At 45.1% G+C, this 25,512-nt stretch overlaps 1 protein-coding gene across 1 annotated transcript in view; it reads right to left on the bottom strand.

The window, feature by feature from the left end:
* The window catches only part of CANX (calnexin), a 39,485-nt gene that overhangs the window by 6,001 nt on the left and 7,972 nt on the right, over positions 1-25,512 (bottom strand). Inside the window, exons 2-14 of the mRNA XM_077266293.1 lie at positions 23,713-23,958; positions 23,262-23,335; positions 23,126-23,184; positions 20,263-20,404; positions 12,860-12,941; positions 12,293-12,485; positions 10,618-10,807; positions 9,726-9,839; positions 9,479-9,635; positions 9,094-9,309; positions 8,769-8,888; positions 8,143-8,284; positions 5,006-5,100 (exon numbers count right to left, since the gene is read on the bottom strand). Of these exons, the coding sequence (XP_077122408.1) occupies positions 5,006-5,100; positions 8,143-8,284; positions 8,769-8,888; positions 9,094-9,309; positions 9,479-9,635; positions 9,726-9,839; positions 10,618-10,807; positions 12,293-12,485; positions 12,860-12,941; positions 20,263-20,404; positions 23,126-23,184; positions 23,262-23,335; positions 23,713-23,955 (1,827 nt within the window). The 5' untranslated portion in view covers positions 23,956-23,958. The remainder of the gene's footprint in view (positions 1-5,005; positions 5,101-8,142; positions 8,285-8,768; positions 8,889-9,093; positions 9,310-9,478; positions 9,636-9,725; positions 9,840-10,617; positions 10,808-12,292; positions 12,486-12,859; positions 12,942-20,262; positions 20,405-23,125; positions 23,185-23,261; positions 23,336-23,712; positions 23,959-25,512) is intronic.

The following is a 25,512-nucleotide window of genomic DNA, read 5'->3' as shown; positions in this document are numbered from 1 at the left end:
CAATTTTCCACTCCCAGGATGTGAACCGCTGAGATCATTGAGCAGTTTTCCTCGGCCCAGCGGAGAATGTGGCCTACCTCGGTCATGGCTGCCTTGCTGCGTGTTCCCCCCTGCCGGTTGATGTATGCCACTGCCGTGGCATTGTCGGACTGAATCCTGATGGGACGACCCGCCAGGAAGGGATGGAACTGGAGAAGTGCCCGTATTTCCAGGATGTTGATGGGCAGGCGTGCTTCTTGAAGAGACCAGCGGCCCTGAGCAGTGTGATGGTGGAACACTGTTCCCCAGCCCAGAAGACTGGCATCTGTTGTCACGACTAGCCAACGTACTAGGAGAAAAGACTTCCCTTGATTCAGGGAGAACTTCAAAGTCCACCACCTGAGAGACTGTCTGACTCGCTGGGGAAGGAGGAAACGACGATCGAGAGAGGACGGGTTCCTGTCCCACACAGCCAGGTGAGCATGTTGTAAGGGGCGGAGGTGTAGTTGAGCGAATGGGACAGCCTCCATAGCTGCTACCATCCTGCCGAGGACTCTCATACTGAAACGTAGAGAGCGAGTATGAGGTTGGGAGAGCTTCTGAGCGGGGACGAGACCAGTATCATTACTAGAAAGGAAATTCGCTGAGCCGGTACTGGGGAAGATTTTTGGAAGTTTATCTTCCAACCCAGGTGAGAAAGAATATCTATTGTGATGGTCATGGCCTCCTTGCAGATGCGGAAAGAGGGGCCTTTGATGAGGATATCGTCTAGATACGGTAACACCACCACACCTCGGGTATGGAGGATGGCCACGGCGGCCGCCATGACCTTGGTGAATACCCTGGGGGCGGTGGCGAGGTCGAAGGGCAGAGCAGCAAACTGAAAGTGATCTTCCTGAACTGCGAAGCGAAGAAACCTTTGGTGACAAGGTAAAATAGGAATGTGGAGGTACGCGTCCTGGATGTCTATGGACGCTAGGAACTCGCCTTTCTCCATGGAGGCGATGACAAAATGAAGCGATTCCATCCGGAACCGCCGCACCCTGACAAACTTGTTCAGCAGTTTTAGGTCCAGTATGGGCCGTACTGTACCGTCCTTCTTTGGAACAATGAACAGGTTTGAATAAAAACCTTGAAACCTTTCGCTTTGAGGAACCGGGATAATAACCCCGTCTTCTTTTAGAGAGCTTATGGCCTGGAAGAACTCTGATGCCTTTGCCCTGGGAGGAGAAGACCGGAAAAAGCGATTTGGTGGAAGAGAGGAAAATTCTCTTGTATCCGGAGGACACTAGGTCGCGGACCCATTCGTCGTGAACGACCGAGAGCCATGCGTCGCTGAAGGAAAGCAGACGGCCGCCTACTTTGAGGGTGTCCTCCGGATACCGCAGGGAGTCATTGTGTGGGAGACCTGCCCGGTCTGGACCCTGACTGCCTAGGCCTGCCTCTCCAAGAAGGGGAGGGTTTGTAAGAGGTCTGAGGACCTCTATCCCTATGTTGTGCCCGGCCAGGTCCAGAAGATGTGGAAGTAGAGGACCAATTCGAGTTGAAGCGAAATAAAAAAAAAAAAAAAAAAAAAAAAAAAAAGAAAGAATCGGGACCGAGCCTGCTGCTGCTGGTTCCGAAAGGGTCTCTGTTGTGGAAGAAATTTACTCTTCCTCCAGTGGCATCGGAAATTAATTGGTCGAGCTTTTCGCCAAAAAGGCAATCGCTCTGATATAGAAGAGAAGTCAATGACCTTTTGGAAGCCGAATCCGCACGCCAGACCCTGAGCCATAAGGACCTCTGGATGGTGATGGCGTTTGCTGCTGCTTGCGAAGCACAGTTAGCAGCGTCCAGGGACGCGGTAACTACAAAATCTTCAGCTCTGGCTGAGTAGCGAGGTCTGCTATCTGGGGGCGAGATTGGTATCCAGCACCGCTGCAGACAAGACCTCAGCCCAGTGGGTCATAGCATTAGCCACCCACGTAGCAGCAATAGATGGGAAGAGTGCGGCTGCTGAAGCTTCAAAGGCTGAACGTGCCATATTGTCGATCTGACGATCGGTTGGGTTTTTGATAGAGGCGCCCTCCGAAGAGGATAAAATAGATTTAGTAGCCAGGCGTGATACCGGAGGATCTACCGGGGGAGATTGAGACTAATCTTTTCTTAGATCCTGGGCAAAGGGATATTTTGATTCCATGGGCTTCTGCCCTGTGAATCGTTTATCGGGACGGACCCTGTGAGATTCACCGATTTCCTTAAATTCGGGATGAGTGGCGAACACTCTGCGAGCTCACTTGGTCCTCTTTAAGGACACGGCATGATCCGTTTTAGATAAAGGTTCCTCCTCAAGTTTCAAAGCCTTATTCACTGACTCAGTCGAGAGTCTCCTGATAGTGATGAAATTCCTGATCTAGGGACGTGTCAGAATCGTCCTCTGAAACAGGTTCTCTACTAGCCCCAATGGAAGGGGAGCAAGAAGTGGAGCTCTCAGTACCCGAAACCCGATGACGGTCTGGGGATATGGCACGAGTCCTTTTCCTGGAAGAGCGAGAGCTCCTTGGCAATGTACGACCCCTAGAGTACGAGGGGTTTTGAGGATCGGAAGCGTCATCCGTAAGAGTGCCCTCGTTAGAGGAGGGGTCTCGGAACGATTCTAACGCTTTTGCCAGGGATGCCATAGACTGGGTAAGAGAGGTAGCCCACTCAGGGGGACCAGGCTCACTAGGTTAGGTATCAGTAACAGGTGGTTCCTGAACAGTCACCGGTTCACAAGCTGTGCACAATGCAGTATTGTGACCCCAGGGTAACGAGACCTTACAAGAGGTACATGCAGCGAAGAATACAGTGTGGGTTTTCCCAGACTTTTTGTGAGGCTTTGATTGAGACATAGTAGCGCTTACTAGCAGGGGAAGGGTTAAGCTATGTATCTGCAGCTTACCCAGGTCCGGTGTCTTGAGTTCCCAGGGGAGGTCCGCAATGTATGGTCCTGAAGGCTGTGATTAGGAGAGCTGGAGCAGCGCTGCAGGATCAGCGCTGTGGGTGTCCCAAGATGGCCGCCGAGATCTGTGAGAGCACTTCTCAGGGAACGAGAAGTGCTAGGAAAGATGGGCGGCGATAACTGCCAGTGGGCGTGGCCAAGAACTCTGGCCTGTATGAGGGGGAAAAGCCGGGGACTAAATTTTAAAAGCTTGCGGTTGTGGCCTCATGACTGCCGTTAGTGCCATCCTGAGCTGCGCTCCTTCATAAAAAAGCCGCACTGCGGACCACCCACGGACCCAAGCTGTATGCCCTGCTAGAGTTGTGGACCTTCCATACCCCCGGGACCAGGACCCCGCCCCCCCGCAGTGTACTCACGGTAGATGTGGTGGGCCAGTGCTCAATCCACAGTCGCCATAGTCAGGGAGGGGGTGGAGAGCTTCTGCCACCATGCGTCATCCGCTATATCAGTGGTGATGCAGTGGGGGGCTGCACGGACGCCATTCATAATATGTCCGGCTATGCACCTGGCTCCAGGAGAGGTAGATGGAGGGCTACTCCATGTGGTCGCCTGCTATGGAGGGGGGGAGATCGGAACACGAAGGAACCGTCGCCCGTAAGATGAGCTCAGGGCTGGCGTCCAACGTTGCAGGAAAGGATACGGGAGGAACGCTCCACGTACTTGCCTGTTGATGGTTCGGGGGAGATTGGAACCTAGAAAGGGTCCGTCGCCCCCATTCACTCCGTTAAGGGAAAAAAATAGAATAAAAATAAAAAACGGTGGGGTCTGAAAGCAGACCCAAGTGCCTCCTACAGACACTAAGCAAGAACTGGTTCACTTAGAGCCAGCAGGAGGTTGTATACTGCAGGGGAGGAGCTATTCTTTATGTGTTAACTTAGTGTCCTACTAGTGGCAGCAGCATTATCAACCATGGTCCTGTGTCCCCCAATGAGGCGTAGGAGATTTAATCTATAATCACCTCTGGTGCAAGCGCCTGTCTGCACTCGCTCACGTGACAATGTCGCCCTGCACCCAATCAGCTCTGTCTTAACTCTTCCCTCCTTTGGATGTATTAGATATTAAGAGTATGTGAGCGGCCAGTCACAGATCTTACTTCTTGATGTCCAATTTGTCCGAAGGTGGGGAGAATGAAGCCAGTGCTGATTGTAATGTTACGCGAGCCCTGTGCCCCATGTTACGCGAGCCCTGGGACAGCTAGTACCGGTAATATTGGACCTGCACCAGAGGCGAGTATAAGTGTTATTTTATGGAGACAAACATGCTGATTGAGAAGGGCTTGCCTGAGTAGTATAACAACCCCATTAACGACATGTTCCCACTGTGCAAAATCACAGCGGACCTTTTGCTGCAAATTTGCTTGCACAAAATTGTCTATACAGCACGAGAAAAGTGCATGACATTTAAAAAAAAAATATCTGCAGCATAAATTGGCAGCTGTGGATTTATAATACACAGCATGTCAATTTATGCTTCAGATGTAGGTTAAAGCTACCCCCTTTGCTATGAAAGAAGTGAAAAGTGGGGCTTCCTGCTTTTTCGCAAAAATATCCACAGTGGTAAATCCTTTTGAGCAAAGGAAAAACTCTAGTAACATCCTAGCACTTTGGGATAAAGTGACACCAACCTAATCCAGTGATTGTCACTTTCTTCATTGCAAAGGTACTACTGATACATTGACATTTGGACGGTTTATTCTGCATATTACCCCTTCTGCACAAGGGGTATAGCTAGACACAAGCAGAAGCATCTGCCCCCAATTGCAGATTTACCATCAGGACACTTGTCTGCCTAGGAGGAACCATATTTCGTTCTGCACAGCTGTCTACAACCTGTGGCATTTCAGTCGTTGCGACATGACAAACAAACCTGCTGTCTTACGTTCGGACTTGTCAGCCATATTTACCACATTAGTCATTGGCTTTCTTCTCCATACAGCTCATTGGGAACCAAAAGGGGTGAAACGTTCACAACAAAAGGTAAATGCCCTAATATAAGGCAAGATTTTTATTAAATATTCATATAGTGGGGTGGATTGCTATGGCTTACCTGAGGTTTGTCTTCGTTCTCTTGCTCATCATCTTCCTCCACCTCCTCTTCTTCATTACTTCCATGTCCAGCATCTACCTCAACTTCTTCAGGTGCTAAAAAAAAAAAAAAGTGTATGTGAAAAAAAAAACTAAAACATGAACCACACAGGACACAAAGCTATAGCATTTCAAGCCATATGAACGCTTCATTTGTTGATAAATCTGTACCAGAAACTATTAATCCTGCAGATTCAGACAAACAGCAGTAAAGGTCTGTAACATGTTTAAAGGGTGTAAAGGCCCCGTCACACTTAGCGACGCTAAAGCGATCCCGACAACGATACGACCTGTCAGGGATCGTTGCTGCGTCGCTATGTGGTCGCTGGTGAGATGTCAAACAGTGAGATCTTCCCAACGACGCAGCAGCGATGCGGCGACCTGTACAACGATGTCGTTGTGACCCTGTCACATGGCAGCTATTATGACGATTCAGACCTCGATGAGGGTCGTCCTGTGTGACGTTGTAGTCAACGAGGTCGTTGGTAAGGTATCAAACACAGCGATGTGTGCTACCCAGCGGGACCCTCAACGATCAAAAAAAGGTCCAGGCCATTCCGACACGACCAGCGATCTCACAGCAGGGGCCTGGTCGCTGCTACGTGTCAAACATAGCGAGATCGCTACTGAGGTCACTGTTGCGTCACAAAACTTGTGACTCAGCAGCGATCTCGCTAGCGACCTCGCTTAGTGTGACGGGGGCTTAAGATGCCTGCCGGACAGGTTCTCAAGGAGAGATATGAATCATCGATGTTCGTAGCCTCAGTGTTGTAAGCCCAGAAAAGCAGGATCCAGTACGTATAGTGCCGAGAGTTAATAGTGCGTGTCAGGGCCGGGTTTACTAACAGAGATAAGTGGGACCGGCTGCTCACAAATCCTCACCCTGGGGCGTGGTATGGCAGATAAAAAGGAGACCAGTTGTCTCATTCAGGGTCAGTGCGTGGAGGTGTGCAGACCTCCAGTGTTTGTCTTTGCTACGGAACGAAGTGTTGAACACTAACCCAGGCGGGTGGACCCACATTACTGTATGGAGGATTAGCTTTAAATTTTTCACTTTGTGCTGGAAAAGGCTGTGTGTTTTGTTGTCCTTAGCAGTTTATGGAGACTTAATAAACCAGCCTGGACTTATACTGTAACCGCTTTCAGTGCCAAATGTTACAATTGCTGCTAGAAGTGAGGGCAAGACTCCAAGGGAACACGGGTGACTGATGAGGGAACCCGCATGTCCTGGGTGAAGGCGACAGAGTGGAAGCACAATTGGACGAAATGGAGGAGGTGAAGCAACAGGTGCAGCAAGAGACCAACAGGCTCCTGATCCAACAGCTCCTGCAACCACAGAATCAACACAAGTTAGAGTTGGTAGCAACACCACCATTTACAGCGGCAGCAGCAGGTGCCTCAGCAGCAGAGGGGATCTGTGGCAAAGCAACCACCCCACCCCCAAGTCAAAGTGATGATTCACATGTGAGGAAGATGGTAAGGAGAGTCTTGCAAAAGATGACCCCAGGTGATGTTGACTGTGTTCAAAAGAGTCTCGGAACCTGAGAAACAACCTTCGGAGCAGTGCCTAACAGAGGCAATCCCCACATGTATTCAAGCTGTCTAGCAGCCGCAAATCACGCAGCTGTGTCGATAAACAATCTCCGAGCACGCCAAAATACTCAGAGACCACCCGAGCATGCTCAGGAAATCTTGATTAACGAGCATACTCGATCACTACCACAGTGTTGAACAGTAACCCAAGCGGACAAACCTGCAATACTGTATGGACTATTTTATGTTTTTTCACTTTGAGCTGGAAACGGCTGTTTTTTGTCTTATGCAGTTTATGGAGACTTAGTAAACCAGCCCGTTTGTTTTAATGAAACCACTTCCAGTGCCTACCTCAAAACCAGGACTGTGGAGTCGGAGTCCATTTTGGTGGAGTCTGTGTCATGGAAATTGAGGAGTCGGAGGTTTGACCTACAGACTCCACAGCCATGGCAGGGCTGTGGAGTTGCGGAGTCGGAGCCCATTATGGTGGAGTCAAGATCATGGAAATTGAGTGGGAGGTTTGGCTTACCGACTCCACAATCCTTCTTAAAACGCAATAGAGAGCAGAAATCATACAAGGGATATTCTCAAGTTGTCTCTTGATCACTTAAGAGCTCTGCAGTCTCCTTACTTCCTAGTTTCGAGCAGGACAGGCTCTCCTCCTTGGGCAACAACTCTGGTAATAACTGAACTGTAGTATAGAGTAGAGTCTGGAGGCCGGTCTCCTTGGAAATGAGATGTACACTATGAAAGAAAGGCTTCCATTGCAGGAGAATAACAGTAGATAGAAAAAGCAAGTCCATTGCAAACTTGCTCATTTTCTTGCAAATTAGCAATTTAATACCTTGAGAAGACCCCTTTAATTATGATGTCCTCTTGTGTAAGAGTGTCTGCAACTTACAAACCTTTTGGATCAAAAAACAGTCTGCATAATACCCAGATGTTTAATGACAAATGAGAAAAACGCTATTAACCACAAAACCGCATGTGGAATTTACTGCAACACCCACCCTGGGTCAGAACTGTAAAGGTTAGGGGCTGTAAAATAAGAAGATTTTATCCCAGTCTGTATGTGACTGTTCCTTGAGCATAAAATGAATTAGAAAGTCAGATAATTTGTATTAACATTACTCCTAAAAGTCAAAAGGGATAACTGTCTTTTTTGGCCCTATAAGGCCCCTGACATCTGGTGAGCACAAAAGTCTTAAGAGGAATCCACTGCTGGGTTGGGATTAGCCAAAAGGCAAGATATTAAGAAGGGGAATCTCAAAATAGGCAAACAATGCAATAAAGCAATTTTTTGCTTTTGCAAGAAGAATCAAATTTCTATTTTTGCCATCAAAAAGACAAACCTTGACAGATCCCATTAGAAGTGTATGATATCTGTTGAGCAATGGTTGGATCAGACTTGCACTAGACACCAAGTCACTTAGCAACATGCAGTAACGTCCGCTTTCTGATACAGATTTATTTTCAAGGAGATAAGACTATAAAACAGGACAGACTGACAATATAAAACTCACATCAAGAAGAAACTGCAAAAACAAAGAGGACCATGTAACTTACTCTGCTCCTCCTCTTGCTCCTCTGCAGCTTCATCTTCACCCTCCTTGTTGGCTTCTTTTTCCTCTTCTTCCACCTCCTCCTCTTCCTTTACATCAGGCTGTGGAGCATCAGTCTTTTTGTGGCTTGCATCCGATGTCTGCTTCTGTGCAAAAAAAACCAAAACATGTAACTACCTGTCTGGTATATTAGATACCACCTTACTTTATAGAGAGAAAAAGGTCTACAATTTATATAATTTAAAGATTATGACCTCAATTCAATGCTTGTGTTGATGACAAGGGTTACTGGAGACAGACACTCCAGAGGCACATCCCTCCGAATAATTCAGGACAATGGGCGTGTAGTGTCCACATGCGTCTCAGTGCAAATCCTACTCCAGTCGCTGCTGGAGTAAGATTTATGGCCATTTATGACAGTCCTATAGGGACTGCACACTGTCACTCCACTCTGATGGGGATAAAAGAGCCCAGATTTGGAGATCGATGAGGGTCCCAGTAGTTGGACTTTCAATAATCTAGGCATTATCACCTATCCAGCAGGTAGTTGATAAAGAGATCTCCTGATATATGTGTACCTGTGAGTGTGTACATACAAGTGATCTTATTGTATAGCCATTTAACACATACCTTGCCCGAGCAGCAGAACAGAATCACCAGGAAGACTGGCAGGGCCACAGTCAGAATGTAGACTATCCAGAGCCATGGTCGTTCCTCAGCTGCAGACATCATTTTCTCAACCACGCTGGGCTGAAAATAAAATATATGTAACTCAAATCATGGGGAAGTAGCTATATAGTAATGTTTCTCATATTTACCATTCAATTCAAATTTGCCATTAAAGGATTGTTCAGGACTAGAAAGACCTTTCCATAAGTTGGGCGCGGTACGGCATCATAGCCTTATTCTCTTTAATGGAGCCACTTTCAGAAGCAAGACCACATTAATTTCTTACCTCTGCAGCACCATCGGCAGCTTTCTTCAGACCCCATCCAGCATTTCCCCATTCATCAGCCACAACCCGATCGGAGCAGATAATAAAGTTGTCAAAGAAAATATCAGAAGTCATGGACCACAATTCCAGACCCATAGCGAAGAATGGAGTCATCCTGAATGGTTCAAGGTCCTCAAAGAAATCAGGATTGGAGATTTTGCGTGGTTTCCAGATGCCCTACAACAAGAAGTGACAAGGTTGGTCTGTGGCTCATGTCTCCTGAGCTTTCTGCAGCTGAACTTTACAAGGCAATCACAGCAGATGGTATTTTGTGACCGGGGTATTAGAACCAGCTGCAATCACTGTAACCCCTGCATGACATTAAGAATTACAAGAACTTCTATACCTGGTAATTGGGGTTATCAATCATAGGTGCCTTCCATTTTCCTTTGTAGTTGGGGTTGTCAATTGTTGGCCTCTGCCAGGCTCCACAACCAGGGGCAGATGCACATTTGGGGTTTGATACCTGTGGTGCTTCCCATTCTCCATCCATATCTTCATCCCTATTGCAATAAAATATAACATTTCAATATAAAAAAAAAAAAAAAAAAGTAAAAACTTCCCAAAAGTTGCTAGAGACACGATGTACACACCAGTCTTCAGGCTTCTCCGCATCGGGGTCAGCAATGTACTCGGGCTCATCATCCAGCCAGCCTTCTGGTTTCACTGCATTTTCATCAGGGATCTTCGCTGGAGCATCTTCATCCCTAGGTCAAAACATACAAGTCATTTTTTTTGTGTTTTTTAACGAGCTCAGCGCTGATGGACTGGTAGAGATTAATCTTACTGAGGGATTTTTCTACCCTACTTCCTATAAACTAGGTTTACTCCAAAACAACAAATTAAAATGAACGCGCCTCGAGGTGGAGGTCTCTGCTCCATCTATCACCATCAGTAGGCCTCTTCACTGCATTTCATTATTTCTGAAAATAGCTTTTAGCCTTCTTCGGTACTGGTATATGGTACTTTATTGTTTATTGGACCATCTACTTCATACACTTCGACAAAGCATCAGATTAGAGCATTTTATCTTCTAGATCTGGTACATTATAGGTCTTCCCGAGTGACACAGTTACTCTGCACATACTCTAACATGTTTGTTTTGTTTCTTTTGCAATATAATAAAGGTATAAATCTAAATCTCTCTGCAGTGATGTATACACTTTATATTATAAAGCATTGTGAATTGTCAGTTTGCCTTAAACAACCTCAGTGCTGTGATTTGAATACATGCCAACTAGACGTGCGCAGCTTTGGACAATACAAGTCTAGTTGGAATGTGGGCGGAAGTATGCAAATCACATACGTGGGGCGGGGTCACATGACCGCCTGCTTAGGAGAATCCTCAACACAGTGCACATGCTGTGAACATACACAAGACCGCAATCACAGAGTGACGGTAGACTTGTACCCCAAGGCTGGACCACCCCTTTAAATAGAATAAAAAGGGCCCAGTGCCATCATGTGTGTATTGTCATCATTTACCAGTCATCAGGCTTCACAGCATCAGGATCAGGTATTTTTGGTTTCTCATCCCAATCTTCAGGTTTCCGGTCATCAGGATCCTCAATTTCACTGGGTGGGTTGACGGGGGGATTCACATCATTGAGTAGGTTGCCGCTGTTTACAACATTTTGGTCCACCAGGATTTCAAAAGAGTTGTCTGGATTCAAAACTGCATAGAAAAGAAGAGACCAAGTTAAGTCTTTGCATCACAAACGGCGTGTAGTGCTAAACCATTAAGGGGATATTTCCTTTACTACTTCTGGTTTACCCACAGGACATGACACGCGCAGACAGGAGTCATCTATCTCCTCTAGGGGGGTGGCTAGCTGGTTTCCCCATGGAAGTGAATGATTATGTGGCCATGTGTATTAGGATCCATTCACACAGTGCTTTCAGGATACATCAGAGATTTACTTCAGGAGGAAACTGCTGAACGATGCTACTTTATATGTTAACCAGTTCAAGACTGGGCCATTTACTCCCCTCACCGACCATTCTTGTTTTTTTTCTCTTAAGTGTTGGTTTAAAGAGCTGTAAAAATTATCATTCGATTATTCCAAGTAAGGCTGCTGTCACACTATCAGTATTTGGTCAGTATTTTACATCAGTATATGTAAGCCAAAACCAGGAGTGGGTGATAAATGCAGAAGTGGTGCATATGTTTCTATTATACTTTTCCTCTATTTGTTCCACTCCTGGTTTTGGCTTACAAATACGGATGTAAAATACTGACCAAATACTGCTAGTGTGATGGCAGCCTAATTTTGTGCATCATTTTTTCCTTGACACGAGGCTTAATTTTTGTGTCATTTTTTACTTTTCTATGGGGGCAGGGCTAGTAGAACAAGTTTGGATTTACCGTGAAATTAACGTTTTATTTTTTCTTCTTTCACATATTGTGCCTCATAAGGTCATAAAAACTTTGGGTTTGGGATATTTCAATACTTTAATTGTATTTCCCTGGTAACTGGTATATTAGCCTCCTGGATGCACAGCAGAGCTGTCTCTCTCCCCAATGACCCAGCGATCACATGACCACTGTATGGAGGAGGCCGTGCAGTCAGGGCTTCCTATTACAGTGTACACAGTGCCAGGGAAGGCAGAGACGGTAATAAACCATCTCTGCCTTCTCTATGGGGACCTACAGTCACATGTAGCTGTGCGACAGTGCAGTGATGCCTAGGAACTTCACTGCAGAGTAGGAATGGATGTTTAAACTATGGGCTGGTAATTTTAAAGGGGGCAATTTTTACAATTGTGACCACGGTGCAATCTGTGGCCCATACAGCCTTATAGTGTGGCCCAAAAAATATGGTGCCATGCTTGTCTGAGGCTGCACACGGGTATTTTCTATTAGAGAACTGAGACATAATCCAGAGCAGGAAACATATGTACTAGGGGCGGCCGGTGTATCCTTTTCTGGGATCCTATATATTGGCATAGTGGGGATCTAGGAAGCTCTTCCTAGCACTCCAGTATGGAGTAGACGAGATGGACAGGTCGCCATGCACGTGTGCACCTATCCTCACTGTAGTCTATGGGACATTTTCGGTCTACGTACTATTTATATGACATACGAGCCTCTTATGTTAATACCGTGACCAAAAAAATGTGTTCATCCCATCTATAATAAGAAAATGTCAGAATCGCTTACCTAAGGTGTAAAGATGCGTCTTCTTATCTGTGAAGAAGGACTTCAGGTCAGCGTCTGGCTTCTTCGCATGCTTCTCTTCATACTCTCCAGTCTTGGGGTTTTTGTGACGGAAGATAAAGTGCAGCTTATAATCTTCGCCGCACTTGTCGGGACCAAACATTATGGTGTAAGGCGTCTTATCCTGGAACTGATCCTGACAGAAAAATAGAGATCTTTCAGTTTCGATGCTTCCACAAACAAACAAAAACAACATGTCCAAGTTATTCGGTAACATGCATTTATTTAAAGGGATCTTCTAACTTTAGACTATTGATGAATTATTAGGATAGGTCTTTAGTATTGGTTTGTTGAAGCTCATCTGAAAAGCTTTCTAAAGGAGACATGGATCTCATCACGTGCCAGGGCCTTTTCCATGTTTAAACGTTGCAGACTGCCATCGACGTGGGAGCAGCGTTGACGGGCATCGCAGCTTTGTTCCATTCACTTCAGCGGGATACTGATCTGACTTTAATGACTCCCCCACTATGCATTATTCTAATCCTGGAAACCCCTTTAAGAGGCACTTACAAGGCTGTGATCGGAGGTCTTGGACAGCAGTTTTACATAGGCTCCTCCACACTCTATTCCACTCTGAAAATTCACTTCATACCTGAAAAAGCAGAAACATCGACTGTAGTAACACAGAAGAGATTGTACCGGATGACCGAATAAACCATTTGGTTTGGGCGTCCAATTTATTTCTGACCAATTAAAAAGCCTGTGAACATGACGGGGTCTAACAGCCATACCAGATACCCATGTGTAGGACAGTGGCTGCTAAACAGTTCTTGCTCATTGCCAGTACTGATTATTCACCCATACGTGTCTGTCTCTAAGAGCATTTCTTGTATGAAGAACCAGTATCTTGTAAGAGATTCGGGTTGTTTAGCCGCTTGCAGACCGCCTATAGATTATAAACATCCTGACGCTCTGTGCCCTAAATCACTGCATAGTAGAGCCGGGGCAAGAGATTGTGCAGCAGCTGCCTGTCCAGACACAGCTGGACTACTCCGAGAAGGCAGAGACAGTTTATTACCGTCTCTGCCTTCCTGATCATGGCAGACATCGCACAAAACAAGTGCTGTGTACACAGTAATATTAAACCCTACCAATGCTTCCTCCTCCAGACCCAGTGGTTATGCAATTGCTCCATGTAGAGAAAGAGCAGGAGTTCAAGGGTCTTCGGAGACCCAGTCAGTTCTGCTTTGCAGGCAGGAGGCTTCCTTTCAACTGTAACTAAAGCCAATATACCAGTCCCAGTTACAGGGGAAATTCTATTAAAAAAAATTAAATTACGGTAAGTGTTGAAATGCCCCACAGGTCTTTTATGACTTAAAAGGAACCTGTCACCCCAAAAATCGAAGATGAACTGCGGCCACCGGCATCAGGGGCTTATCTACAGCATTCTGTAATGCTGTGGATAAGCCCCCGATGTAACCTGTATGCTGAGAAAAACAGGTTATATTATACTCACTAAGGGGCGGTCCCGCTGCGGTCCGGGTCCGTTGGACGTCGCGGTCCGGGGCCTCCCACCTTCTTACGATGACATCCTCTTATTGTCTTCATGCTGCGGCTCCGGCGTACTTTGTCTGCCCTCAACAGGACAGACAAAGTACGCCTGCGCCGCAGCGTGAAGACAAGAAGAGGACGTCATTGTAAGAAGATGGGAGGCCTCGAACCGCCCATCGGACCGGACCGCGATGGGACCGCCCCTGGGTGAGTATAATCTAACCTCTTTCTCATCTTTCAGGATACATTGGGGGCTTATCTACAGCATTACAGAATGTTGTAGATAAGCCCCTGATGCCAGTGGGCTTAGCTCATCTATTTTTGGGGTGACAGGTTCCCTTTAATGGGGAACACAATATGGGAAATAAATTAAAAAAAATATATAGATACAAAAAAAGCCGCAGCCAATCCAAATCACTTACTTGCCTCATCCCCCAAAGAACCCCGTGTCAGATATATTAAAATAATTGTTACAGAAAAAGGGGAACAGATGTTAAAATGGATTTTAATTGGGGACAGACTTTTTTTTAACTTTTATAGTATAAAAATTAAAGGAATCCATGCGATGTGCTTTAATGCGCTCACTGGATAAACGAGCGTCAGCAGAGGACTGCAAATGCAGTGCACATATTTTAAACTATTGACAGAAACATGAGGCTATAAAACTTCTGGCTGCGTCCTATCTAGACATCGCAGTCCGTAATCAGCCCATGAGTGTTGGATGAGTGAGGCCGATCTAAGACGTGTGACAGCGACTGAACATGAAAGTTTAATTACTCTTAATTGTTACATTTGCATATTTTTTTAAATACTTTTTCCCCTCAACATAATATATATTACAGTGGGGCATCGCGAGAACAGGGTGCTTGTGGAAGCAAGTCCAATGCATCCACTACAGTACTCAGAGGGTGGTAAAGATCAGTTCATTGAGGGTAATTATAAAAAACTAGATGGTGGCCCGATTCTAACGCATCGGGTATTCTAGAATATGTATGTATGTATGTATGTATGTATGTATGTATGTATGTATGTATGTATGTATGTATGTATGTATGTATGTATGTATGTATGTATGTATGTATGTATGTATGTATGTAGCAGCCACACAGTATATAGCACAGGCCATGTAGTATTGGTCTGCTATATACTACATGGCTCCTATATACTACGTGGCCTGTGCTATATACTGTGTGGCTGCTATATACATACATACATACATACATACATATTGTAGAACACGATGTGTTAATACAGCCCAAACAGTATATACAGGTCCTTCTCAAAAAATTAGCATATAGTGTTAAATTTCATTATTTACCATAATGTAATGATTACAATTAAACTTTCATATATTATAGATTCATTATCCACCAACTGAAATTTGTCAGGTCTTTTATTGTTTTAATACTGATGATTTTGGCCTACAACTCCTGATAACCCAAAAAACCTGTCTCAATAAATTAGCATATCAAGAAAAGGTTCTCTAAACGACCTATTACCCTAATCTTCTGAATCAACTAATTAACTCTAAACACATGCAAAAGATACCTGAGGCTTTTAAAAACTCCCTGCCTGGTTCATTACTCAAAACCCCCATCATGGGTAAGACTAGCGACCTGACAGATGTCAAGAAGGCCATCACTGACACCCTCAAGTAAGAGGGTAAGACCCAAAAAGAAATTTCTCAACAAATAGGCTGTTCCCAGAGTGCTGTATCAAGGCACCTCAATGGTAAGTCTGTTGGAAGGAAACAATGTGGCAGAAAACGCTGTACAACGAGAAGAGGTGACCGGACCCTGAGGAAGATTGTGGAGAAGGACCGATTCCAGACCTTGGGGAACCTGAGGAAGCAGTGGACTGAGTCTGGTGTGGAAACATCCAGAGCCACCGTGCACAGGGGTGTGCAGGAAATGGGCTACAGGTGCCGCATTCCCCAGGTAAAGCCACTTTTGAACCATAAACAGCGGCAGAAGCGCCTGACCTGGGCTACAGAGAAGCAGCACTGGACTGTTGCTAAGTGGTCCCAAGTACTTTTTTCTGATGAAAGCAAATTTTGCATGTCATTCGGAAATCAAGGTGCCAGAGTCTGGAGGAAGACTGGGGAGAAGGAAATGCCAAAATGCCTGAAGTCCAGTGTCAAGTACCCACAGTCAGTGATGGTGTGGGGTGCCATGTCAGCTGCTGGTGTTGGTCCACTGTGTTTCATCAAGGGCAGGGTCAATGCAGCTAGCTATCAGGAGATTTTGGAGCACTTCATGCTTCCATCGGCTGAAATGCTTTATGGAGATGAAGATTTCATTTTTCAGCACGACCTGGCACCTGCTCACAGTGCCAAAACCACTGGTAAATGGTTTACTGACCATGGTATTACTGTGCTCAATTGGCCTGCCAACTCTCCTGACCTGAACCCCATAGAGAATCTGTGGGATATTGTGAAGAGAAAGTTGAGAGACGCAAGACCCAACACTCTGGATGAGCTTAAGGCCGCTATTGAAGCATCCTGGGCCTCCATAACATCTCAGCAGTGTCACAGGCTGATTGCCTCCATGCCACGCCGCATTGAAGCAGTCATTTCTGCCAAAGGATTCCCGACCAAGTATTGAGTGCATAACTGAACATTATTATTTGATGGTTTTTTTGTTTGTTATTAAAAAACACTTTTATTTGATTGGACGGGTGAAATATGCTAATTTATTGAGACAGGTTTTTTGGGTTATCAGGAGTTGTATGCCAAAATCATCAGTATTAAAACAATAAAAGACCTGACAAATTTCAGTTGGTGGATAATGAATCTATAATATATGAAAGTTTAATTGTAATCATTACATTATGGTAAATAATGAAATTTAACACTATATGCTAATTTTTTGAGAAGGACCTGTAGCAGCCACGCAGTATATAACACAGCCCACATAGTATGTAGAGCAGCCCACGCAGTTATCTAACAAAGCCCACGCAGTTATCTAAAGGTACCGTTACACTAAACGACTTACCAACGATCACGACCAGCGATACGACCTGGTCGTTGTGTGGTCGCTGGGGAGCTGTCACACAGACCGCTCTCTCCAGCAACCAATGATCAGGGGAACGACTTCGGCATCGTTGAAACTGTCTTCAACGATGCCGAAGTCCCCCTGCAGCACCCGGGTAACCAGGGTAAACATCGGGTTACTAAGTGCAGGGCCGCTGCTTAGTAACCAGATATTTAACAAATCGAGAGATTTTATTTTATATGGTATTAAACCAAGGTTTGCTTTGGGTCAGGGTTTTATAATTATTATTATATTAAAAGCTAAGTTTTAAAGGGATTACATGTGCACAATTAACCAGATATTTACCCTGGTTACCATTGTAAAAGTAAAAAAAAAAAAACAGTACATACTCACATTCTAATGTCTGTCACGTCCCCCGGCGTCCACAGGGTTAAAACTGCTTTCGGCAGGAGCGCTGGTAATGCACGCGCTGCTGCCGAGAGCTTCCCTGCACTGAATGTGTCAGCGCCGGCCGTAAAGCAGAGAACAGAGGTGCACAGTCAACCCTGTGGACGCCCTGCGCTTAGTAACCCGATAGTTACCCTGGTTACAAGTGAACACATTGCTGGATCGGCATCACACACACCGATCCAGCGATGACAGCAGGTGATCAGCGACCAAAAAAAGGTCCTGATCATTCCCATCGACCAACGATCTCCCAGCAGGGGCCTGATCGTTGGTCGCTGTCACACATAACGAGATCGTTAGCGGGATCGTTGCTACGTCACCAAAAGCGTGACGTTGCAACGATATCGTTAACGATATCGTTATGTGTGACTCAGCCTTAACACAGCCCACGCAGTTATCTAACACAGCCCACGCAGTATATAGCAGTGTGGGCACCATATCCCTGTTAAAAAAAATAATTAAAATAAAAAATAGTTATATACTCACCCGCAGGGATCCAGCGAAGTCCCGGCAATGCGCACGCGGCTGCCGCCATCTTCCATTCCCAGGATGCATTGTGATATTACCCAGAAGACTTAGCGGTCTCACGAGACCGCTAAGTCTTCTGGGTAATTTCGCAATTCATCTCTGGGAACGGAAGATGGCGGCGGGAGCGAGCGCATCGTCCGACGACGGAAGGTGAGAATAGCAGTTTTTCTTTAAATTATTTTTATTATATCTTTTTACTATTGATGCCGCATAGGGAGCATCAATAGTAAAAAGTTGGGGACACACAGGGTTAATAGCAGCGGTAACGGAGTGCATTACCCGCGCCATAACGCGGTCCGTTACCGCTGGTATTAACCCTGTGTTTGCGGTGACTGGAGGGAAGTATGCAGGCGCTGGGCAGTGACTGCAGGGGAGTAGGGAGGGACTAATTGGACTGTGCCCGTCGCGGATTGGTCGCGGCAGCCATGACAGGCAGCTGGCAAGACCAATCAGCGACGCAGGATTTCCGTGACGGAAGTTGCAGACAGAAAGACGGAAGTACCCCTTAGACAATTATATATATGATACTAGCATTGGAATGAGACAGTACTGTAGGTCAGAGAAGCCAGCACAGCAGCGTGGCAGGAGCGCAGGCTCCGCTCAGTAGCTCTGGAGACAATAAGGGATTGGGTTGATAACAGTGCAGGAAGCAGAGTCCAGTTCTGCTAAGTTACTTATACACATCAACCCACCAGTTTGCTCAGGAGCGAACATGAGGATAAGCTGCCACCCCCTCGACTGCCAAAACTCTTACTCCAAGTACATAGTTACTTTGATACCAGACCTCTGATCCCATCCTAATAGCTGGCCAGAAGACTAAGGATACGCAGGGGTTTAGAAGCCACTTTCTGTTTATTTACAAGAATTAAGTCAAATCCATAAATAAAGTCATGTGCAAAAAATTATCACTTCATATGCTGGACAAAATGGTTAAAAAAAAAGTTGAAACTTTAGTTACTTATTAATCATACCAATAACGGGATTTATGATTGAAATCTTCACTGATTATTTTGGTAACCATCACTGTTATTTGTAAGCAGTCTCCTTGCATTCAGGTGATAAATACAGTCAAGAGAAGAACTAACTACACCCGACTTTAAAGGGAACCGGTCACCCCCAAAATGGCTGGTGAGGTAAGCTCACCGGCATCAGGGGCTTATCTACAGCATTCTGTAATGCTGTAGATAAGCCCCCGATGTTACCTGAAAGAGGAGAAAAAGACGATTATACTCACCCAGGGGCGGTCCCGGTGCGGTCAGGTCAGATGGGTGTCTCCGGTCCGCTCCGGCGCCTCCTATCTTCATTCCATGACGTCCTCTTCGGGGCTTTACGCCGCGGCTCCGGCGCAGGCGTACTTTGTCTGCCCTGTTCAGGGCAGAGCAAAGTACTGCAGTGCGCAGGCGCCAGGCCTCTCTGACCTTTCCGGTGCCTGCGCACTGCAGTACTTTGCTCTGCCCTCAACAGGGCAGACAAAGTACGCCTGCGCCGGAGCCGCGGCGTAAAGCCCCGAAGAGGACGTCATGGAATGAAGATGGGAGGCACCGGAGCGGACCGGAGACACCCATTTGACCAGACCGCACCGGGACCGCCCCTGGGTGAGTATAATCTAACCTCTTTTTCTCCTCTTTCAGGTAACATCGGGGCTTATCTACAGCATTACAGAATGCTGTAGATAAGCCCCTGATGCCGGTGAGCTTACCTCCCCAGCCATTTTGGGGGTGACAGGTTCCCTTTAAATTCTAGTTTTACATAGGACAAAAAAAAAACCAAACCTGATCCTTAGGTTTTGCAATAAGGAAAATACAACCTCCAACAGTCAAGATATTTGAGAATCTTCCCAGGAGTTGAGGTCCCTGCAAATTCACTTTGCAATGTTCACAGAGAAATTGCAAAAAACCCAAGAGCTACAGCTCAGACTCTAAAGGCCTCAGTTAGCATGGGAAATGTTTATGTTCGTGACAGTACCATTAGAAACAAAGACAAAACAAGTATGGCTTGTTTGGATAGTGCACGCGGTGCGAGGATTCACAAGTCTGCAGTTCAGAGTGACTGACTGCAGCTTTGTACACCAAGGCCAGACAACCCCTTTAAAAACAGCGTTGTGAAGAAGAATGGGCCAAAATTCCTCCAGATTGAAAACCAAACACTATTCTTTCAAGTTATTTCTGTTAAAAGGTGGGTCTACAAGCTACCAAAGGGGTTGTACTTAAATTTACACACACTGCTTGAATATTTTGGCCTAATTTTTGTTAACTAATGACATTAATTTCTCACATGAGATTGTATATATCTCTTTTTAAATAACTTCCAAGGACCAGATAAGTTATGTTCTGATACGTAAAGTCATAAAATTCAAAGAGGGTGCACTTAGTTTTTCTCATCAGTAAACTTGAACGTGACCCGAGTCTTTAGCATACACGCCCCTCTCAGGGGACACAAAACCGCTGCACTTACTGCACAATCAGAGGCTTCTTATCGAAGACGAATGGCTTTTTAAGCTTGATGGCAATTGCATGATGTTTGGCGCGTGATGCGAGCACTAGTCCTTTGTCCCCGGGGAGCTTCGTCTCCTTCATCTCAGACACTTCCCACTTGCCTAAATAATATCAGAAAATGTCAGCAGTGACTCCACGGCTTCTTGTACATTGCACAGTCATGCATTACCTACACAATACATTCATGCTCCTCCATCATAAAGGTTCATGCTACAGAATGGGGACAGGAGCAGCTTATAAGTAGAGCAAATCCTGACAATTGTCCTCTGTGGGACGCTCCTGCACATCTCGCCCAGTTACTGTGTCCTATTAGGACGTCTGTCTGTCATGGAATCTTACATTGGGTGCCATCAATCAGGAAGCGGGTTATTGGCGGGGGTCCCTATTGATCCCGTGTGAAGGGGTAGAGCAGCTGTGTCTGTTTTAGTGGAAAGGAATAAGCTGAAAAGCCAAGTACAGTCACAGTTAAAAATATGGAGCAGTATAAAGAATGAGTGACAGCCCAGTGACGCCCTGACTGGCAGCAGTGCTGAGCGTCGGACCCTCGCTGACCTGACATTATCCTTCATGTCTCTAGAATGTAAGCCCGCAAGGGCAGGGTCCTCGCCCCTCTGTATCAGTCTGTAATTGTTAGTTTGCTTACTGTAAGTGATATCTGTAATTTGTATGTAACCCCTTCTCATGTACCATGGAATCAATGGTGCTATATAAATAATAATAATAAATGTAGGCCAATCACAGCCACTGATAAGCTGTTTGGTGCTGTTCTGTGTACAATGTGCACATCTGACCTTGAGAGTTGCAGACTCCATGTACTGGCCGTTCTTAGGTACTGCAGCTCTGCTCCCAGTCACTTCAATCAGAACGGAGTTACAGTACCAAAAAACAGTGTCACAGTCCCACTGTCAGACATTTCTGACCCAATGGGTCAATGTTAAGTTCTGGACAACCCCTTTAAGCCTTACTTACTGAGACAGAAATACCCCTTGTGTGTTTTGAGCTGAATCCTACTATCGTGCTCCAGGCATTTCAAAATCGACCATAATGAAAATAAATGATTGGTTCCTCTTTAAAAGGTCTAGGATTTTCAAGAGCGGTGCAAATAGGCAATGCAAAACATAAGTCATCCTTCATGCAAAACAAATTATCCTTCAAATCCCCCAGTGTCCAACCAATGATCTGGTGCTCCTGCAGCAATGGCCTCCCATACATAGGCTACATGGCCTCAGTAATGTAGCCGGCATGTATGACATGTGACAACTGAGGCCAGCAATTAGCAGCAGCGGTCACATCAATAATGTGCGGCATGTGACCAGCTGTAGGAGAGGCAGAGAATGCAATGAGGAGTTATGGTAACTTTCCGCTTAACCCCTTAGTGACGGAGCCAATTTTTTACAATTCTGACCACTGTCCCTTTATGAGGTTATAGCTCTGGAACGCGTCAACGGATCCCGGTCATTCTGTTTTTTTCGTGACATATTGTACTTCACGTTAGTGGTAAAATTTCTTCAATATAGCTTGCATTTATGAAAAATCGGAAAATTGGAAAAAAAATTGAAAATTTCACAATTTTCAAACTTTTAATTTTTGTACCCTTAAATCAGAGAGTGGTGTCACACAAACTAGTTAATAAACAACATTTCCCACATGTCTACTTTACATCAGCACAATTGTGGAAGGGAAACCACATTCTACTTTTTTCACAAAAACCTTGCTTTGGAACCAAATTTTTTTTTTTTATTTTCTCAAGGGTATCAAGAGAAAATGGACAACAAAATTTGTTGTGCAATTTCTCCGTAGTACTCAGATACCTCGTATGTGGGGAAAAGCGACTGTTTGGGCGCATGGCAGGGCTCAGAACAGAGGGAGGGAGCACCGTTTGACTTTTTGAATGCAAAATTGGCTGGAATCAATGGTGGGCACATGTCGCGTTTGGAGACCCCCTGATGTACCTAAACAGTAGAACACCCCGATTCTAACTCCTACTTTAACTCCAACACACCTAACCCCAGCCCAACCCTACACTAACCCCCACCCCCAGCCCAACCCTACACTAACCCAACCCTAATGAAAAAATGGAAATACATTTTTTTTTTATTATTTATATCCAACTAAGGGGGTGATAAAGGGGAGTTTGATTTACTATTTATTTATTTTGATCACAGTGATCTGATCTAATCACAGTGATCTGATCAAAATGTACCAATAGGAAAAATGTCCTACTGTTGTCAGGTGCCGGCCGACAGATCTTGGCGGGTGCACTGCCAAGAAAAGGAAGAAAACGCAGAAAGCCGGTGGACAGGACCGGAGAATCCAGGAGAGTCCAGGGACACCGGAGGTACCGGGGGGAGGGGGGCTCAGGGGACCCCTTTTCTCTCTCCTCTGACGTGCTAGATCATATCAGAGGAGAGAGAAATTAAATGGGAAATTTGACTTTTTTTAGGTCACCGTTATTCCGTGAATAACGGTGATCGCAACACTGGGGTCAGTAAAAACCGACCCAAATCATGTTCTCTGGGGGTCTCAGCAACCCCCGGTAGCTGAGACCCCGGAGAATTTCCGACACTGGGGGCTCTATAAAAAAGCGGCGCTGAGGAATAAGTACTCTTAACGGTCGCCATTAAAAGGCATATCGGTGATCTTTAAAGGGTTAAATTAAAAGGGAAGTACATATACAGACAATAAAGAGGGCGTTCAAAGTTCTCAGTAAGCACAGAACCACCAATTTACTAATTGAAGATATGGCCACCATTAATTTTAATGCAAGTGCTGAGTTTGGGCCATCAGAAACTGACAATTTAGGACATCTGAGAAGATCCTACCATCATATTTGGCAATCTCATCATCTGTGTCATCCTTCTTCGCCTTGGACAGAACCCACCTATGAAGAGAGAGGGGCTTTTAAGGATTACTTCTCAACAGTTTATAACAGGAAACAAAGAAGATTGCATTTCTTACCCCTCCAATGTTCCCTTGTCAAATGACTCCGCGACATAGACATCACCATTTGGGACGGGCGCTTTGTAAGTAACCTAAAAATAATAAAAGATGAAAGAAGAATTTGGAAGCCAAAAGATAAGACAATACAATATTTCAGCCCGTTTAAAAAAAACCCTCAGTGCTATGTCTGTATGTTGAGATCAACACCATTTACTAAGAGCTGAGATGCAGTACCAGGCACAGCCGCAGACGAGAGAGGTGCCGTGTCCTGAGCAAATGCAGATCTTAAAGTTAAGAAAAAATTTAATTTTTAAGAAAGTTATTTTTTTCTAGTGTCAGATAAACCATTACGGGATTGCAGGTCTGTAGAGTAATTTATCAGCTGATCGCATTGTCTAAGCCTGCACTTGTTTCATAATGGACTTTTGTATTCAAAACAGTAAATTTCAGGCTCAGGGAATACACAAACCTTAGGAGCAGGGGGTGAAGCGCTGGTTTCTGGTGTTGGATCTTCGGCATCATCAAGGAGATCATCGATGTCATCTTCTATATCAAGTCCATCGTCGTGGTCATGATCATGATCGTGGTCATGGTGGTGGTGGTCATGGTGGTGGTGACCATGGTGGTGTCCATGGTGATGTCCATCATGGGCCTTTATCAGCACGACACCAAGAAGCAGGAAGGTCAGGCAAAAAAGCCACTTCAGATCCATGATCTAAAAAAAATAAATAAATGAAATCCAATGCCAATCAGGAGAAACACGCAGTACATAACAGTCATTTTAATTGTATAAATCAATAGTACACATGAACAAGAGACACTTTGAAATATATCTAATCAGAGAACTCTGCTTCTCTCTTTCTGGACTGATTTTCACTCATCTCATGTGTAAAATCAGTCCAATCTGTACCCAGAGACAGCAGACATCCCATTACTGAGATAGGAGGTGTTCTACAGGCCGACAGACATGCTCCGGAGCCCACAGTTACACATCTCCATAGAAGTTCATGCGCACCAACTGTCAGCTATCTGAGGAATGGGGAAATCCGTGCTCACTGAAAACAGATTTCACCCGAGAAATGAGAATTAATGATCAGTACAGGAGCAGAGAAAAGCAGACATATTACAAATAAAGCGGCAGCAGCTTTAGGTGAGCGCCTGGTTATACATCACTCCAGATGAAACAGCTTATTTCTCAGTTCACTCTGCCCTATGGAAGTGTATCCATGTGTGTAAGAGGGGCCCCCAAACTAGTGCATCAGTTGGAGCGTTATACCTTCACTGACCACTAGTGAGCACTGTGCTTGCTGTCTTATCATCCAGCTCAGACACCGCGGACGCCAAGGGCCGATCATTTTTCTATTTCTCATAGCCATTGCCTATGCACCAGATACCATAGAACCAGCACTAATTAAAAAGACGAGGTCACAGTGAGTGCTGTATTGCCTGCCATCAACGCTTCGATTGCTGATGGCCATGCCTAACAGCAACCATACCGGCATGGCGTCAGGGTGGGTGACGGGCTTAAAAATGATCCATATGACTGTATTTGCAGATTTCCATTACTTTACGTTAAACTCATTCTTCGTTATGAGAAGGAAAGGTGTCGCAAGAAAACTATTGAGAAACTAAAGTTAGACGTCGGCTTAGCTCCCATGGTGTGTATGTGCTGTATTTCTGCATATGGGATTTCCATAATTCTCATGCACACAGTGCTTTTTATTTTTTTCTTTACTTTAATGCAGAAATTGACCGGTGGTGCAATTTTGACATCCGCAGCACGTCCATTTCTCTTGTGGTAAACGTGTTTTATTTGCAAATATTCCCGCTAGGCTTAAATCACATGTTAAGACACTGCAGTGGTTTTTTTTAAAATTGTATTTCCACTGTGGAAGTGCAATAAAAACGGCATGTAATCTGCATGGAACGATCAATAGGGTTTTAACAGCTAAAATTACTGAGCTCCCAGGAAGTTGTAAGGTCAACCTTCCAAAAACAAAAAGCAAAGCTGAAAAAAAATAAATAAAAAGAGTGTGTGTGTGTGTGTGTGTGTGTGTGTGTGTGTGTGTGTGTGTGTGTGTGTGTGTGTGTGTGTGTGTGTGTGTGTGTGTGTGTGTGTGTGTGTGTGTGTATATATATATATATATATATATATATATATATATATATATATATATATAAAAATATATATAAAAAAAAATATATATATATTTTTTTAATTTGTGCATATGTGCGGCTGTAAATTCAAAGTACCAAAGCGTAAAGACGC

Source organism: Ranitomeya variabilis, chromosome 5, assembly GCF_051348905.1.
Source record: "Ranitomeya variabilis isolate aRanVar5 chromosome 5, aRanVar5.hap1, whole genome shotgun sequence".
NCBI classification, from domain to species: domain Eukaryota; kingdom Metazoa; phylum Chordata; class Amphibia; order Anura; family Dendrobatidae; genus Ranitomeya; species Ranitomeya variabilis.
Note: the sequence above shows the minus strand (reverse complement) of the source record. Positions and strands in the feature narration are given on the sequence as shown.